The 17,746-nt window shown below is 40.3% G+C and overlaps 1 protein-coding gene across 1 annotated transcript; it reads left to right on the top strand.

The window, feature by feature from the left end:
* Positions 1 to 15,033: 15,033 nt before the first annotated feature.
* On the top strand, positions 15,034 to 17,315 carry LOC139578893 (E3 ubiquitin-protein ligase TRIM21-like). Its single transcript, XM_071407019.1, has 2 exons — positions 15,034 to 15,195; positions 15,411 to 17,315. Exon 2 carries the CDS (start codon positions 15,413 to 15,415, stop codon positions 17,045 to 17,047), a length of 1,635 nt encoding a protein of 544 aa, XP_071263120.1. The 5' UTR covers positions 15,034 to 15,195; positions 15,411 to 15,412; the 3' UTR covers positions 17,048 to 17,315.
* Positions 17,316 to 17,746: the final 431 nt, after the last annotated feature.

The following is a 17,746-nucleotide window of genomic DNA, read 5'->3' as shown; positions in this document are numbered from 1 at the left end:
ACACAGAAATTGATCTTCCCTTTCACAGCTTCTCACGCTGTCATAATAAAACATCAGTGGGGGTGTGACGTTTTGAAACTCTGGGATTGCTGCTGATACACAAAGGGGCATCACAATAGTCTAAAGTGGCTTCCTATCCCCGCCCTATTTCCTTTGTTTGAAAACACAGAGGGTAAATCTGTGTGTCGGATACCGTCGAGGAGCCTGTGCTTTTCGCTCTCCCAGTTCATTTTAGGGCAGATGAAGGAAAGGAGTTAAGAGGAGGACACAAAAGTATTGAGATTAAACCACAGGCTTTACAAATGATACCAACCAGACGGTTGGGTTGCTTTAACATGCCTGTTACTATACCACACCTGTGTGTTGGTTAGCTCACCTTGAGTCCCTGAACAGTGGGGAACAGACAGTGGAGTAGGATTTAGTCTCAGTAGGGGCCGGCTTTAACCCTCTCTCCTGCTCTGTCAGCACTTTCTATTCTATACCCCTAATCCTATTAAAACAAGCCAGCTGGGTAGAAGTTGCCTTCAACAACAGATCTAGGATCAGATGACTCTTCCTTAAATTCTAACATACACTGAATGTACAAAACATTAGGAACACCTTCCTAATATTACATTTCACCCCCTTTTGCCCCCAGAACAGCCTTAATTAGTCGGGGCATGGACTACAAGATTGTTAAAAGCGTTCTACAGGGATGCTGGCCCATGTTGACTCAATGCTTCCCTAAAGTTGTGTTAAGTTGGCTAGATGTCCTTTGGGTGGTGGACCATTCTTGATACACAGGAAACTGTGGAGTGTGGAAAAACCCAGCAGTGTTGCAGTTCTTGACACAATCAAACCGGTGCGCCTGGCACCTACTACCATATGCCGTTCAAAGGCACTAAAATATTTTGTCTTGCACATTCACCCTCTGAATGGCACACATACATGTTTCAATTTTCTAAAGGCTTGAAAGTCCTTCTTTAACCTGTCTCCTCCCCTTCATCTACACTGATTGAAGTGGATTTAACAGGTGACATCAATAAGGGATCATATATTTCACCTAGATTCACCTGGTCAGTCAATGTAATGGAAAACGCAAGTGTTCCTAATGTTTTGTACACTCAGTGTAAATTTTAAGGGGTTGAAAATACATATAATCTTGGGTAATTTTTTGGGGCATCCTCTGAGTACCTGTCAATGTGTACTAATCATCCACTGTGGCCCTAGGGCTCCTCCCGATGGTAGTATTGGAGATTGATTTCACTGTTTATTGACAGCAGGGTTTTACTAGGGCCGGGATTAAATACGATTAACAGTAAATCCACGTTAAATAGATCATGATTAGTAAATGACATAATGTATTTATTTGTTTAGATACTTTTCCCAAATAGCTTAAATCATATTTTTGCAAAGCCATTTCAACTGTCGCTCTAGCTGTCTGTTTCAAACAAATTCACAAATCATGGGACTTTGTCTCTCTATGCCAGGGGTGTCAAACTCATTCCACGGAGGGCCTAGTGTCTGCAGGTTTTTGGTTTTTCCTTTCAATAAAGCCCTAGACAACCAGGTGTGGGGAGTTCCTAACTAATTAGTGATGTTAATTCATCAATCAAGTACAAGGGAGGAGCGAAAACCCGCAGACACTCGGCCCCCCGTGGAATGAGTTTGACACCTGTGCTCTATGCAGACCTAGTCTCCCTCCCAACCCACCCAGACCAAAGGTTTGGACACACCTAGTCATTGAAGGGTTTTTCTTTATTTTTATTATTTTCTACATTGTAGAATAATAGTGAAGATATCAAAACTATGAATTAACACATGTGGAATCATGTAGTAACCAAAAAAGTGTTAAACAAATTGAAATATATTTTATATGTGAGATTCTTCAAAGTAGCCACCCTTTGCCTTGATGACAGCTTTGCACACTCTTGGCATTCTCTCAACCAGCTTCACCTGGAATGATTTTTCAACAGTCTTGAAGGAGTTCCCACATATGCTGAGCACTTTTTGGCTGCTTTTCCTTCACTCTGTGGTCCAACACATCCCAAACCATCTCAACTGGGTTGAGGTCGGGTGATTGTGGAGGCCAGGTCATCTGATGCAGCACTCCATCACTCTCCTTCTTGGTCAAATAACTCTTACACAGCCTAGAGGTGTCTTGGGTCATTGTCTTGTTGAAAAACAAATGATAGTCCCACTAAGCGCAAACCAGATGGGATGGCGTATTTCTGCAGAATGCTGTGGTAGCCATGCTGGTTAAGTGTGCCTTGAATTCTAAATAAATCACTGACAGTGTCACAAGAAAAGCACCCCCACACATCACACCTCCTCTTCCATGCTTCACGGTGGGAACTACACATGTGGAGATCATCAGTTCACTTACTCTGCGTCTCACAAAGACCCGGTGGATGGAACCAAAAAATCTAACATTTGCACTCAGCAGACCAAAGGACAGATTTCCATCAGTCCACTGCTCGTATTTCTTGACCCAAGCAAGTATTTTATTTTTATTGGTGTCCTTTAGTAGTGGTTTCTTTGCAGCAATTTGACCATGAAGGCCTGATTCACGCAGTCTCTGAACAGTTGATGTTGAGATGTGTCTGTTACTTGAACTCTGTGAAGCATTTATTTGGGCTGCAATTTCTGAGACTGGTAACTCTAATGAAGTTATCCTCTGCAGCAGAGGTAACTCTGGGTCTTCCTTTCCTGTGGCATTCCTCCTGAGAGAAGGTTTCATCATAGCGCTTGATGGTTTTTGCGACTGCACTTAAAGAAACTTTCAAAGTTCTTAAAATTTTCCAGATTGACTGACCTTCATGTCTTACATAGACCTCTATCCATAATGGTTATAGACCTATTTCCATCCTGCCCCGAAATCTTCGACAGCCAAGATAACAAACAGATCACCGACCGTTTCGAATCCCACCCGTACCTTCTCTACTATGCAATCTGGTTTCCGAGCTGGTCATGGGTGCACCTCAGCCACGCTAAAGGTCCTAAACGATATCATAACCGCCATCAATAAAAGACAGTACTGTGCAGCCGCCTTCATCGACCTGGCCAAGGCTTTCAACTCTGTCAATTACCGCATTCTTATCGGCAGACTCAATAGCCTTGGTTTCTCAACTACTTCTCAGATAGAATTCAGTGTGTCAAATCAGAGGGCCTGTTGTCCGGACCTCTGGCAGTCTCTATGGGGCTGCCACAGGGTTCAATTCTCGGGCCGACTCTCTTCTCTGTATATATCAATGATGTCGCTCTTGCTGCTGGGGATTCTCTGATCCACCTCTACGCAGACGACACCATTCTGTTTACATCTGTCCGTCTTTGGACACTGTGTTAACAAACCTCCAAAAGAGCTTCAATGCCATACAACACTACTTCCGTGGACTCCAACTGCTCTTAAATGCTTGTAAAACTACATGGAGGCTCATCAACCGATTGTTGCCCTCACCCGCCCGCCCGACTAGCATCATTACTCTGGACGGTTCTGACTTAGAATATGTGGACAACTACAATACCTAGATGTCTGGTTAGACTGTAAAGTCTCCTTCCAGACTCACATTAAGCATCTCCAATCCAAAATTAAATCTAGAATCGGCTTCCTATTTCACAACAAAGCCTCCTTCACTCATGCTGCCAAACATACCCTCGTAAAACTGACTATCCTACCGATCCTTGATAGCCTCCAACACTCTACTCAGCAAACTGGATGTAGTCTATCACAGTGCCATCCGTTTTGTCACCAAAGCCCCATATACTACCCAACACTGCGACCTGTATGCTCTCGTTGGCTGGCCCTCACAACATATTTGTCGCCAAACCCACTGGCTCCAGGTCATCTTAAGTCTTTGCTAGGTAAAGCCCCACCTTATCTCAGCTCACTGGTCACCATAGCAACACGCACGCGTAGCACGCGCTCCAGCATGTATATTTCACTGGTCATCCCCAAAGCCAACTCCTCTTTGGCTGCCTTTCCTTCCAGTTCTCTGCTGCCAATGACTTGAACCAATTGCAAAAATCACTGAAGCTGGAATCTTATATCTCCCTCTCTAACATTAAGCATCAGCTGTCAGAGCAGCTTACCGATCACTGTACCTGTACACAGCCCATCTGTAAATAGCACACCCAACTACCTCATCCCCATATTATTTATCCTCATGCTCTTTTGCACCCCAGTATCTCTACTTGCACATCATCTTCCTCACATCTATCACTCCAGTGTTAATGCTAAATTGTAATTATTTCGCCTCTATGGCCTATTTTTTGCCTAACTTCCCTACTCTTACACATTGGCACACACTGTACATTGATTTTTCTATTGTGTTATTGACTGTATGTTTGTTTATGTGTAACTCTGTGTTGTTTTTGTCACACTGCTTTGCTTTATCTTGTCCAGGTCGCAGTTGTAAATGAGAAAATGTTCTCAACTGGCCTACCTGGTTAAATAAAGGTGAAATAAAAATGAAATAAAATAAATATAAAATGTTTATGAAAAATGTAATTAAAGTAATGGACTGTCATTTCTCTTTGCTTATTTGATCTGTTCTTGCCATAATATGGACTTGGTCTTTTACCAAATAGGGCTATCTTCTGTATACCACCCCTACCTTGTCACATCACAACTGGTATGCTCAAATGCATTAAGAAGGAAAGAAAATCCACAAATTAACTTAACAAGGCACACCTGTTAATTGAAATGCATTCCAGGTGACTACCTACTGTACCTTGTCATAACACAACTGATTGGCTCAAACACGTTAAGGAAAGAAATTACACAAATGTGACCAACCGGCTCAAATCGGTCTTATGTAGCAAAATTTGTAATTGTGATTTTTACATTGGATAAAAGTAGAGACTACATAAGCTACAAAATGGTATATCATACACTGCATTTTTGAGGAACAATGGGAAAGTAATTCTGCTTTGAAAGTTGATCAACTTGTAAACTCACTTTTGAGAAAATGGCCTTTAAATGTTTTGGTACCTACTGGAGTGCTCTCCTTTGTCTACACCCATTCAGCATTGTTCACACCCTCTTCAAAGCCAGCCCCACCCATCTCCTTAAGGATTCAGATGTGAGGTCATGTGCTGAGTAGTGTAGTAAAGATTAAGACTAAAAGTGGAAAAAGTAGTAGCCTACAATAAGGACAAATTCCAGGTAAACAGAAAGTGTCCAGATAAAAATATTTAATAAATATTAGATGACGCTTACCCAGACACACTTGTCTAAATTGATGGGTCATGTGAAAGAAATGCTAAAACCCCCAGCCACATCTTGCCATGTGGATGGGTCTCTACAGAAGGTGTAAATGGTACAGCCAAATGGTTACTTGCATAGTAGCAATATCAGAAATAGATAGTGTCAATATAAATAAAATAATATACAGTATGTACAAGAACAATATCAATAACAATAGCAGTGGTAGATGAGGAAGTTATATGCATACAAGCAGGGGTAAAGTGGCTGAACAGCAGGATTTAACAATAGTAGCGGCAACGTGTGTTTGGAGAGAGTCATTTGAATAGAGGCACTGCAGATAGTGTTGATGACTGGTCCATGCGAAACACGCATCAACAAGGGAATCTATATTTGGAGAGCCTGTTTCTGTCTTGCCCTTGACCTTGGTGCAGGGCATGTGATGTCTATAGCCTCTTCATCACAAAACTCCCTGATCTTCTCAAAAACATACATTTGTCTAGCTGTGTTCAGTCCAGGTGGTGCTTGTACAGGCAGACCATCTATGGGAGGAAGGATGTCAGCGTTGCGCAGCAAAAACCTGGTCCCGACTGAGTCCGAACACTCCTTGGCGGCGACAACACCAGGCTCCAGAGCATCAAAGCTGTAAAACAGGAAATAACAAAAAAAATTGAGAAGACATTACAACCTTGCACAACATCAATTCAATTCAACATCAATTTAGATAAGAAGAATAACCTCATACAATGCAATGAAAATTATATTCACCTTAAGTGCTGGTACTGCTTGAACTGTGGCAGCGGCCTGAAGTACGGAGTCAGGTGTTGTTGCCAGCCATAGCTTTCTACCAGCACTGTACCATCTTCCAGTCCAACCAGCTGTTGGATGGTGACCCCTGTCACAGTGCTGTCTTTCACAACACCATCAATCTCAGACAAAATGTTCACTCTGGTCTTTCTGATGCACTGCTTGATGAGGCTGAAGCACCAGTCGGGGGCAAACTTGGTGTGGCCTGTGATCAGGAAGTGAAGGTCCAGATTGTAGTGGAGCTTGTGCATGGTCCGCCAGGCACAATACCAGAGCACAAACTTGTTCTTATTTTGGCCACTGCAGTTGAGAGGAGTTAAAAACTAGATGGAACCTGGCTGCATAGGGTCAGAAGGATAGTGCACCTGCAAACAACAAAATAACATTAAGACAAGTTAATGAAAAGAAAATGTAACGTAAAACGTAATATCATTTTTTAATGCATCATTATCAAGTAAGTTGCACTTACCTACAAATGTGCAGAGCAGCAGCACTGCATACAAAAACATCATCTTGGAAACTGGAAGTTAACACAGAGCCCGGCTCCACGTGCCTCTGGAAAATACAAAAATAATGTGAGATCAATAAAAGTAGAGCCAATCATGTTGGAGGTCCATTAAATAATCAAAACGTGTTGTTTATGCTTTACATACCAAGTGTTGTCATCGAATTTCTTGTAGAGATGCCACAATGCTGCTTTGTCACATGGGATGGCAGCAGCTTTCCACCAAAGTGTTTGTGTCCTGGGTGGCATCCTGGTAATTGTAATGGCTTTCGTCGGTAGAAGGAGAGGAGGACCAAAGCGCAGCGTGGTGCGTATCCATAATTTATTAGAATACTTTTCCAATAATGAACAAAACAATAAACAGACGAAAAACCAACGAAGCTACAGTCCCAAACTAGTGAACACAGAAAAACCAGGAACACACGAACAGGAACAATCACCCACAAACCAACAGTGAAAACAGGCTACCTTAATATGGTTCCCAATCAGAGACAACGTAAAACACCTGCCTCTGATTGAGAACCATATCAGGCCAATAAGACAAACCTAAACAAAAAACACATAACATAGACTACACCCACCCAGCTCACGTCCTGACCAACTAAATAAAGACTAAACAATGGAAATAAGGTCAGGAACGTGACAGTAATACTATTGCATTATCGTCTACGTAGTTGTTGATGAAGTTCACAACTCGCTGCAAGTCCTCATGCTTCAGGTGTAACCTGTGCTTGCTTGAGCCAGCTCTCCTTTTGATGGGAGGCATTAGACCATTCTCAATGTATGACTGGTGGAGGAGAGTCAGGCGTGTTCTACTGATGCTGAAAGACAAATTCCAGATACAAATATTTTGGCATTATTATACAATAGATAGCCGTAATCACTGTCAGACACACCTGGCTAACTCGATGGGTCATGTAATCATCTGGCGAAGTGGAGTCTGTTGTTAGACATGCTAGCTAAACAATGAACCATAATCCTAATCCATAGAGTACTAGCAATACAAACCGATTGTCATAGCTAGCTAAAGTTAACCAAATAGGTTCAATGTTAGCTAGTTAGCTAGCTAACATTAGGCTATAACTAGCAATGTGAAATGGCATTCTGAGATAACATTACTACACACAGATCTTAAACGTAATGTTAGCTAGCGAGCCAGCCATCTAACGTCAGCTAGCTAGCTAACAGTCAGCTTCAAGGAGTCTTTTTTTTTTATATTAGGAGCTAGCTAGCTAAACAAGAACCATAATCCCAATCCATAGAGTACTAGCAATACAAACCGATTGTCGTAGCTAGCTAAAGTTAACCAAATAGGTTCAATGTTAGCTAGTTTGCTAGCTAACATTAGGCTATAACTAGCAGAAACGTGTAATATCTGTAACTGTAGCTAGACTTACCCATGTACATGGATGAATGCTTCATGGCAGACTGCAACCCCTTTCATTATATAAGATGTCCTGTGTCGTTTCCGTTTTGTATGTACAGCTTGCTTGGCCTGTTGTTGTGTCAAGTCATTCTGGTTCACACTGACCGTGTGCAATGCCATAAGAATCATCTTAAGCTTTAGCCCCCACCCAAACTATGACCATTTTACTCGCCCTAGCAGAGCTGGTTAGGCTGTTTTCATGTTATCCAGAGCGTTGGTGACTAACTGTGCTCCTGGCAACAATTTAATAAAAAAAATTTGCTGACGTTTACTGACACCGGTCATATTCAACTGGTGTTGAGTGTTCGTAAATTTATCAGTTATCTTGCGCTCTGGTACACTCGGACGAGAGTGCTCTGAAACAGTTGTTGCAGTGATGTTCTATTGAAATGGATACTTGCATACTGGAGTCCTTTGTTAAATTTTAATACTGATACATAAAAAAAGCAGTGTTAGACAGGATTACTCTACACATACTGACCAGCTCAATTAGACAGAAGCGTGCCATATATGGCAGGCCAATCCAAAATCTCGGCATATCCAGCACACTCATTATCTCAGCCAATCATGGCTAGCGGGAAGGTTGCTATTTTTTTCTATGGCTTAACCAACTACGGTCGTAATTTAACAATTTTATTCGTATTTACAGATGGCATACAAGTTTGTTATTAAGGTACATGAAAGTTCACATGTTCGAGAAGACATTTCTGCCCAAAAAAACTATCTTAATAAAAATAAAAATGTATGTTCAAACGGCTCTCTTGTGAAGTAGTGACCCTTTGACATAAACCTAGTTTCCAGAAGCGGGTCACAAATAAACTTTTAAAACAACGTACACCTGTTAATTGAAATGCAAACCTTATGAAGCTGGTTAAGAAAATGCCAAGAGTGTGCAAAGCTGTCATCAAGGCAAAGGGTGGCTACTTTGAAGAATCTCAAATATAAAATATGTTTAGATTTGTTTAACACTTTTTTGGTTACTACATTATTTCATATGTGTTATTTCATAGTGTTGATGTCTTCACTATTATTCTACAATGTAGAAAATAGTCCAAATAAAGAAAAACCCTTGAATGAGTATGCGTGTCCAAACTTTTGACTGGTACTGTATGTGTAGAAAAGGCCCATGGAGTTGGTGGAAGAATCCTTTAATTCATGGCCACTTGCTCAGCTGGGCCAGGGGCGCTTTAATTAGGTCAGGTGGAAATGTCCGACAGATCGCCCGATCTCACTGCTTTCTCTTCCTTAACTCCGTCTAATCCAGAAGTTCTGTGCATCCATGATTCCACGTGAATCCACCACATCTGTTACCTTTTCATCTAAACTATCTATTGGGATCGGGAGAGCGGGCCATCAGTTATTGTTTATAGTTATTACCGCAGAGCGCGGCTTGGAGCGCACGCATCAAACCTATTGTGTAATGTAAATGGTCAATGATCACGGCCCTACAGATCATCACAGGCCAATCATGCCATCGATATATGGTTAATATGTAATGAAGTTACATGTACATATGAAGACAAACTTGAAAGGGTGAAATATGAAACGTCATTGTTTGCTGAACTGATCAATTCTGATATCAAACTAATGGGGATTATAGATTGAATAACCGATCACTGATTGAATTATTTGTGATATTCTTCTCATGATTATAATAAATAGTTAAGAGCCTAAATGACTCAAGGATGATTCCTATTGACTTCTTATTGAACTGAATTGCTGAATTACCTAATTATGTTAATAATGAATTATTATGATTTGACCTTTGTGATTATGAATTTGATTGGATACATGTTATTCTGTTTCCTTTGTTACTACCCAGTAAATATACCACTTTATGGTTAAAGGAATTTCTGCCTCAGTCTCATCCATTCCTCTGTCACCTGACCCGTGACCACCTGTTCACCTTCACTGTGAGTCATCTTACCTGTCCAACTACCCACACAGATTCCACTAATCTTTCAGTATGTTTGTCATATTTCTGCTGTTGGGAAGAGAATAGGGTGTTATGCAGAAAAATATGTAGTAGGGCAAGGCTGTGTACTGTATGTTTGTGCGCATGGAAGTCAGTGATTGATGTTTACTATAGGTGAGAACCTCTTAGATGCAAAGTCCCCTATTTAGGGGACCTCCGTGGTACTGATACCGGTTCCAACTGACATTATCGCTTATAATTCGAACTGCCCTGGTTCCCACGGACACAGTAGTCCCTCCTCCTACTATTTCATTCGCTCTTCCAACTGTCCATCAACTCCTGGCTGAACCCTACTTCACAGCCACTGACAAAGCTATCCTTACATTGTAGAGCAGCAGGAGAGAGTGGTTTCATCACTGTACCAAATTCAGAGATCGATTTATAGTCATTAAACTAAAATAATGAATATATTTTAAACAAAAAAACACTTTCTGTTTGTCATAGACAGACAAGATGAATATGAGATGAGAGAGACATTTAGATAATATGCACATTTTCTCCAACACTAAACATACAAATGTGTATTTTACAGTTATAAGGAAGGTGAACTATTGTATTTAGTTGTTTTATAATTTGATTATACTACATTTAGAAAGCATATAAGTCATTTCAAGCCTTATTCATACAGTTTTGTTGAATAGGAAATACATCATAAAATATTTAATATTTTCATATTTGTACTTTTGCGCTTGAGGTTGTGTCCTCAAAACTGACTACACCTCAGCAATTTATAACTATTATTACAAGAAAGGTGAGATTTTAAACTTTCTCGGAGTATGCAGCATTACTAGTTATTGTTTACAGCCCTCTCATAATAAATAATTGCTTTTGAATATTAAGTAGATTACATTTTCGATTACATTTAGTTACATGTAACTGGTTAATGAGGCAATACAAATGTGATGTAACTAAAATGAAAGAGCATTTACTTGAATAAATGGCCAACTGTATTTGTGATTTTGACAATAACTAGACTAAATCATGTTTGAATCAAAATAGTTTCCACATCCTTTCAATTGTCACGATCGTCGTTGGGAGAAAGAGAGGAGGACCAATGCGCAGCGTGGTAAGTGTTCATGATGAATATTTAATGGATCAAACTGAACACTGAAGTACAAAACAATAATGTGAACGAACGAAAACCGAAACAGTTCCGTGTGGAACACACAGACACAGAAAACAACCACCCACAAAACACAATAGAAAACAGGCTCCCTAAATATGGTTCCCAATCAGAGACAACGACTAACACCTGCCTCTGATTGAGAACCATATCAGGCCAAACGAAAAACCCAACATAGAAAAACAAACATAGATAACCCACCCAACTCACACCCTGACCACACTAAAACAAAGAAATAACAAAAGAACTAAGGTCAGAACGTGACATCAATGAAATGAAGTTGAACCAACATGGAATAGACGTTGAATTTACGTCTGTGCCCAGTGGGTATCACTTAATAATATTTTATTTGTCTACTAAGACTAGACAAATTCTGAAAAAGAGTGCCAAAATTAAAAGTGTAATATTGGCACTATTTCATTAAACTGTTGACAGACAATTTTCTCCTAAACATCCACTGGGATGCAGACACCATTCAAATGTGTGCAGACTCATTACAACTTCAGCTTTAAGCACGAAGTGATTTCATACATCTGTGACCAAGAAAATGTGATCTTATTTCAATTCGATTAAATTATTTAGTATTTTTTCATGTTGAGAGCTCTAGATCCAGCTGAAAATATCACAGCGAGATGAATCAGTAAGATGGCGTGAGATGGGGAGAGCAGGGAGAGCAGTGAGATGGCGTTTTCTGGCACTGTAAGACACGGGACCCTATGACACACGCAGGGTGCATTGTACACCAAAATGTAAGTCGGAACCAGTCCAGAACCACTTAAAGTCCCCCATATTGGGGACTTAACATCTAAGAGGATGTCTTAGAGGTTTAACATCTAAACCTGTTATATTAAATGAAGTGCCCTTTAATGTGAACCACATGGAAAATTTGATAAATCTCATTTCCTCTGTCCTGTTTATAGGACTTCTAGGAAGATTTTAACTCACTTAACCCCAACATGTTTATACGTTTTCACCATCATTGTAAAGCCGTAGTTATTTTGTTGCTTTGACAAAGTCATTTCTCAAGATTATTCTTTAGTTAAAGTGATTACTTAATTTACATTTCCCTAATTTTAAGGTCAACCCTATTACGTGAACTGAACTCTCATTTTATCATGGTGCAACTATTGCTTTTCAAAAGAAACATAGTGAACATTTAATAGTCAAATTATAGTGTAAGAGCAGGTGAGCTGGTTCTACTCTTTTTGGCAATTTTCTTGTGTTTTGTAGTGAAAACTGAGCACATCGAGCATAATACGTCAAGCCTGTTAGATAGGCACATTTTGTAATTAACAATTTCAAAAAAAAATTAAGCTAGCATTCAATTGCCATTCTCTGTTACACAGAACAAGCTTTCCTTCCCCCTGTCATAAAGGGATTTATGGCTGATTCGAGATTAAATCATCAACCTTTGTTACTATCAACCATGTTACTTTAATTGGCCATTAATTGACAGCTACTATAGTCTTTTTTTCTCTCTCTTGAGATGGGAAAACATGTTTTATGAAGTTGACGTTAAACAGAACATGTACTCTTTCAGACAAAGTTAAAATTAGGTGAAATAAATAAACAGAAAATATAAATGTTTTTTTGGGAGGGTGCCCTTTTTTCACTTTGAGCACCTGCTCCCTCAACTGGTAGTTGGTATAAGCTAAAGTGAGTATGTGTAAAGACACAATCTAGGATGTAATTGATAAATCTACCTAGACTGACACTATTTGTTCATCCCCATGTGGAATTTGAATTCTGTTGTTAAATGTTGTCGGAAACCTTCCATACATCTGCAATGACTACTTGTTTAATAACCTCTACTGGATCGGGCCCACTAAATCGGGATAGTTGTTGCTCAATATGCGATAATGTGACTTAAATGAAGTTGTAAACAACAGCCAACTTCCCAGGACATAGACATGTCTTATATTGGCAGAAAGCTTAAATTATTGTTAATCTAACTGCAGTGTCCAATTTATAGTAGCTATTACAGCGAAATGTAGGAACAGTTTGACCCCACTGCTGTCTCTGGCTCCACACCCACCCTGCCCGGCCATCTAGATGTGTGAAGGTTAGTGTCTTTTCTGTAGGGAAGCTAATGATCCATTATGTATGACATTCCTGGGAGTACTCTACACTTTAATTTTGTATTACCATAGCATTTTTGTATGTTCTCTGTAGTTGTGTAATTGAAAATGTATCAATTTACCCATTAGGCACATTTGGGCAAACTCGGGAAGGACACCTGGCAGACTTGATACAAAATATTGTGTAGTGATGTAATTCTTCAATAGATCAGTCTGAAACGTTCTACACACACTGCTGCCATCTTGTGTACAACATCTAAACTACACCTAGAATCTACACTGTTTGGCCTTTCCCTTGCATTTCAAAGATGATGTAAAAAAATATATATTATGTTGTTGACCAGTTTATAATAGGAATAAGGCACCTCAGAAGTTGGTGGTATATGGCCAATACACTACGGTTAATGGCTATGTCCTAAGAACAGCCCTTAGTCAGGGTATATTGCCCATATTGACCATATACCACACCTCCTCGGCCTTATTGCTTAATCACAGCAGTCAAAACAAGTTAAATCGACATCCACTGACGGAAAATGATCTGGAGAGTTTAATAAGGCCAAGTTATCTTTTCTCTTGTGACATATTCTTAAACTCGCAATAATTATTATATTGATGGAAAATCAAATTTTGCTTCTTAGCCTACGTTGTTAAAAATGACTTATTCCTTATTCCTATATTATTCATATATTCCTTCTTAATTTGCTCGATAACATTATGTAAAAAGGGTTTCATGGAAAATGTGTCAAATCCCCTCTTCCTTTTTGGGCTAGTTTTCAGGCCTCGTGGGTGGGTTTTCAGGGGATATTGGGCTAGAAATGTTAGCTAGACCTGGCAACCCTGGTGGCTCCTCCTGCAGGCAGAAGCTATGGTTACTGTAGTGTAGTACTCGCTCTCTTTTGAGTTGCATGTGTCAACTCACAGTCAAGAACAGGGAAGGCTTCAATTTGATTGTTTGTTAGTAGGCCTAAGAGGCAGATGTATGCAGCAGAACTTCAACCACAGTTAATGACTAGTTTCAACAGCATAGCTAACAAGCTATCCAGCTAACTAGCTGATTTACATCATCTACCTACATTCACTATGATAACTGATAGCCCACCACTCTTTGCCCTCTCTTTGAGCATGTCACACCCTGACCATAGAGAGCCTTTTTATTCTCTATGTTGGTTAGGTCGGGGTGTGACTAGGGTGGGTAATCTAGGTAGTTTTTTTCTATGTTGGCCTGGTATTGTTCCCAATCAGAGGATTATCGTCGTCTCTGATTGGGGATCATATTTAGGCAGCCATTTCTCCACTGTGTTTTGTGGGATCTTGTTTATGTGTAGTTGCCTGTGAGCATTCCATATTGTCATGTATCGTTTGCTTTAAAAAATATATATATTTTGTGCGTTTCACAAATAAAAATATGTGGAACCCATATCACGCTGCGCCTTGGTCCGAATGTTATTTCAACGATTGTGACAGAGCAGTAAACTATAAGCTGCTTACAGTTGTATTTTGCAGAAAATAAAGCCCTATGCTAAACAAATAAATGTCGAAAATTGGCTACAGGAGTGTTAGATAATTAGCTATGAAGGTAAGAAATGTACATTGCCACTATAATATATTTGTTCATCCTCATGTGGAATTGGAATTCTGTTTGTTGTTGATGTCTTTGGAAAACCTTCCATACCTCTGCAATTAGCCTTTGTTTAACATCCCTAAATCACACTTCATTCATAATTCATAGTTATATATTTCATAAGTTATATTAATTATTAATACATTTCTTCCAAGATTAGTGAAAATGAAAACAGTCCGGTTTATTAAACTATTCTCGTGTTTGATTTGAAATGGTAAAACATTGTATCAGGAATGAAGAGAGAGATCAGCCGGGCAAAGGGTTAATTTTGTTCCAGAGCACATGCTGTACATAGAGGTACTGGGTGGGGAGGAGCATGTCAACTGAAGTTGATAGATCTATTGGACTGTATGTTGCGCACGTGAGCAAACTATGTCAAACTCTTTAGAAATGTGTCTTTATTTTTGTTGATAATACTGTTTAAACTACAGACAAAATCAGAGAACGTACCCACACTCTCACAAGCACACACAGACAGGTGAGTTGAGATTTACAAGTACCGATTATTTTTACTGTGTTCATTCTACTGTAGTTTCCTGTTTTTTATCTACAGTACCTATGTTTACCTCACTTTGGTAATTTAGCAAGTTTATACTGACTTTTATCACAACTTTATTCAAGCTGATGGCACTAAAACTATCGAGAGCTGACTCATTCCAGGAAATGATTTACAGTTTCACTTTCTCTGTCTAGATATGGCTTCCTCCAGCAGTCTCCTAACTGAAGAGCAGTTCCTGTGCTCTATCTGCCTGGATGTGTTAACTGAGCCAGTATCCACTTCATGTGGACACAACTTCTGCATTGCCTGTGTCACAAAGTACTGGGATAGCAATGACCTGTGTCAATGTCCACTGTGTAAGGAGGCATTCTACACACGACCTGAGCTTCGTGTCAACACAACGTTCAGAGAGGTTGTAGATAATTTTAAAAGGATGACAGACGAAGGTAAAGATGATTGCCCTGCCAATCCTGGAAAAGTGGCCTGTGATGTCTGCACTGGGACGAAGCTCAAGGCCCTGAAGTCCTGCCTGGTGTGTCTGGCCTCTTACTGTGAGACTCACCTGGAGCCTCATCAGATAGCCCCACCCTTAAAGAGACACAAACTGATTGACCCCGTGGAGAACCTGGAAGACAGAATCTGTAAGAAGCATGACAGAGTCCTGGAGCTGTTCTGTAGGACTGACCAGACGTGTGTGTGTCAGTTCTGCGCTGAGACAGACCACAAGGCTCATGACACTGTCCCTATAGATGAAGAGTGTGGAGAGAGGAAGGTTCAGCTGGGGAAAACTGAGGCAGAGTTCCAGCAGATTATCCAAGAGCGACTGCAGAAGCTAAAGGAGATCAAACACTCAGTAGAGCTCAGCAAGAGAGATGCAAAGAGAGAGATAGCAGACAGCATGCAGGTATTCACTGCTCTGGTGCGATCCATTGAGAAAAGCCAGGTTGAGGTCATTGAGGTGGTTGAGAAGAAGCAGAAAGCAGCTGAGAGGCAGGCTGAAGGGCTCATTAAAGAGCTGGAGCATGAAATCACTGAGCTGAAGAGGAGAAGCACTGAGCTGGAGCAGCTCTCTCACACCGAGGACCACCTCCAACTTCTCCAGAGCTTCACATCTCTAATGTGCACCCCTCCATCCACCAAGGACTGGTCTGAGATCAGTGTTCACAGTGATCTCTGTGTAGGGACTGTGAGGACAGCTGTTTCTCAGCTGGAGGAAATGCTGAATAAAGAGATGGAGAAGCTGTTGCCTGAAGTCAAACTGAAGAGGATTCAGCAGTATGCAGTGGATGTGACTCTGGATCCTGACACAGCACATCCCGATCTCATCCTGTCTGAGGATGGGAAACAAGTGAGATGTGGAGAAACACTACGGAATCTACCTGACAATCCAAAAAGGTTTGATCGTTTTGCCATTGTCCTTGGAAAGGATTGCTTCTCCTCAGGGAGATTTTACTATGAGGTGACGGTTAAGGGGAAGACTAAGTGGACTTTAGGAGTGGCCAGAGAGTCCATAGACAGGAAGAGGAATATCTCACTGAGCCCTGAGGATGGACTCTGGACTGTGTTGCTAAGGAATGGAAATGTGTACAAAGCCGGTACCTACCCCCCTTTCCTCCTGTCCCTGAAAGAGAAGCCCCAGAAGGTGGGAGTATTTGTGGATTATGAGGAGGGTCAGGTCTCTTTTTATGATGTGGAGGCCAGGTCTTATATATACTCTTTCACTGGCTGCACCTTTACTGAGAAACTATATCCATTATTCAGCCCCTGCAATAATGCCGGTGGTAAAAACCTAGCCCCTCTCATCATCTCTCCTGTCAACCACACAGACTGATTAAACAATGGAGTTTTCCACAACGTGGAAGTCATTTACAATTTATATCTACAAATCATTACATGTAAAAATATATTTAGAAATATATTCAGTCAGGTTGACATGTCATATGATTAGAATGTCCATGGAAGTCCTTTGAAATTGTATTATCAAATGAAAATGGAAACTGTGTACATCTTAATATAAATAATTGCATTTGCTGAAAATTAATATTATCAACTGGAATGACCTTAAATAATAAGTAATTGAAAATAAATTATGTTGTTTTTTAAATTATTCATATCCTTTATCTCTAATGCTGAACTGCCCTTGAGCAAGGCAGTTAACCCCCAACAATAACTGCTCCCCGGGCTCTGATGAAGTGGACGTCGATTAAGGCAGCCCCCAACATCGCTCTGATTCAAAGGGGTTGTGTTAAATGAGGAAGACACATTTCGGTTGAATGCATTCAGTTGTGCAACTGACTAGTTAACCCCTTTCCCCTTCATTGACATTGACTATCCCACAAAGTGGTGCTCTTTTTCTCAACCTCTTATTCTCTCTTTAAGTGAATCTGATAAAGCAAAGCACATTCTTAGCCTATGAACTGGTTTTGGAGGTAGGTGAATGAGATAAAAAAAAACGTACTCTAAGCTGGTTCTTGATACTTTATAAACAAATAAGATAAAAGTCATACTCGGCCTTTGAGCTGGTTCCACA

Source organism: Salvelinus alpinus, chromosome 6, assembly GCF_045679555.1.
Source record: "Salvelinus alpinus chromosome 6, SLU_Salpinus.1, whole genome shotgun sequence".
Lineage (NCBI taxonomy): Eukaryota > Metazoa > Chordata > Actinopteri > Salmoniformes > Salmonidae > Salvelinus > Salvelinus alpinus.
Note: the sequence above shows the minus strand (reverse complement) of the source record. Positions and strands in the feature narration are given on the sequence as shown.

Bases quoted from the DNA above. Each gene is read 5' to 3' on its own strand.
- LOC139578893 (XM_071407019.1), top strand. From the start codon at position 15,413: ATGGCTTCCTCCAGCAGTCTCCTAACTGAAGAGCAGTTCCTGTGCTCT.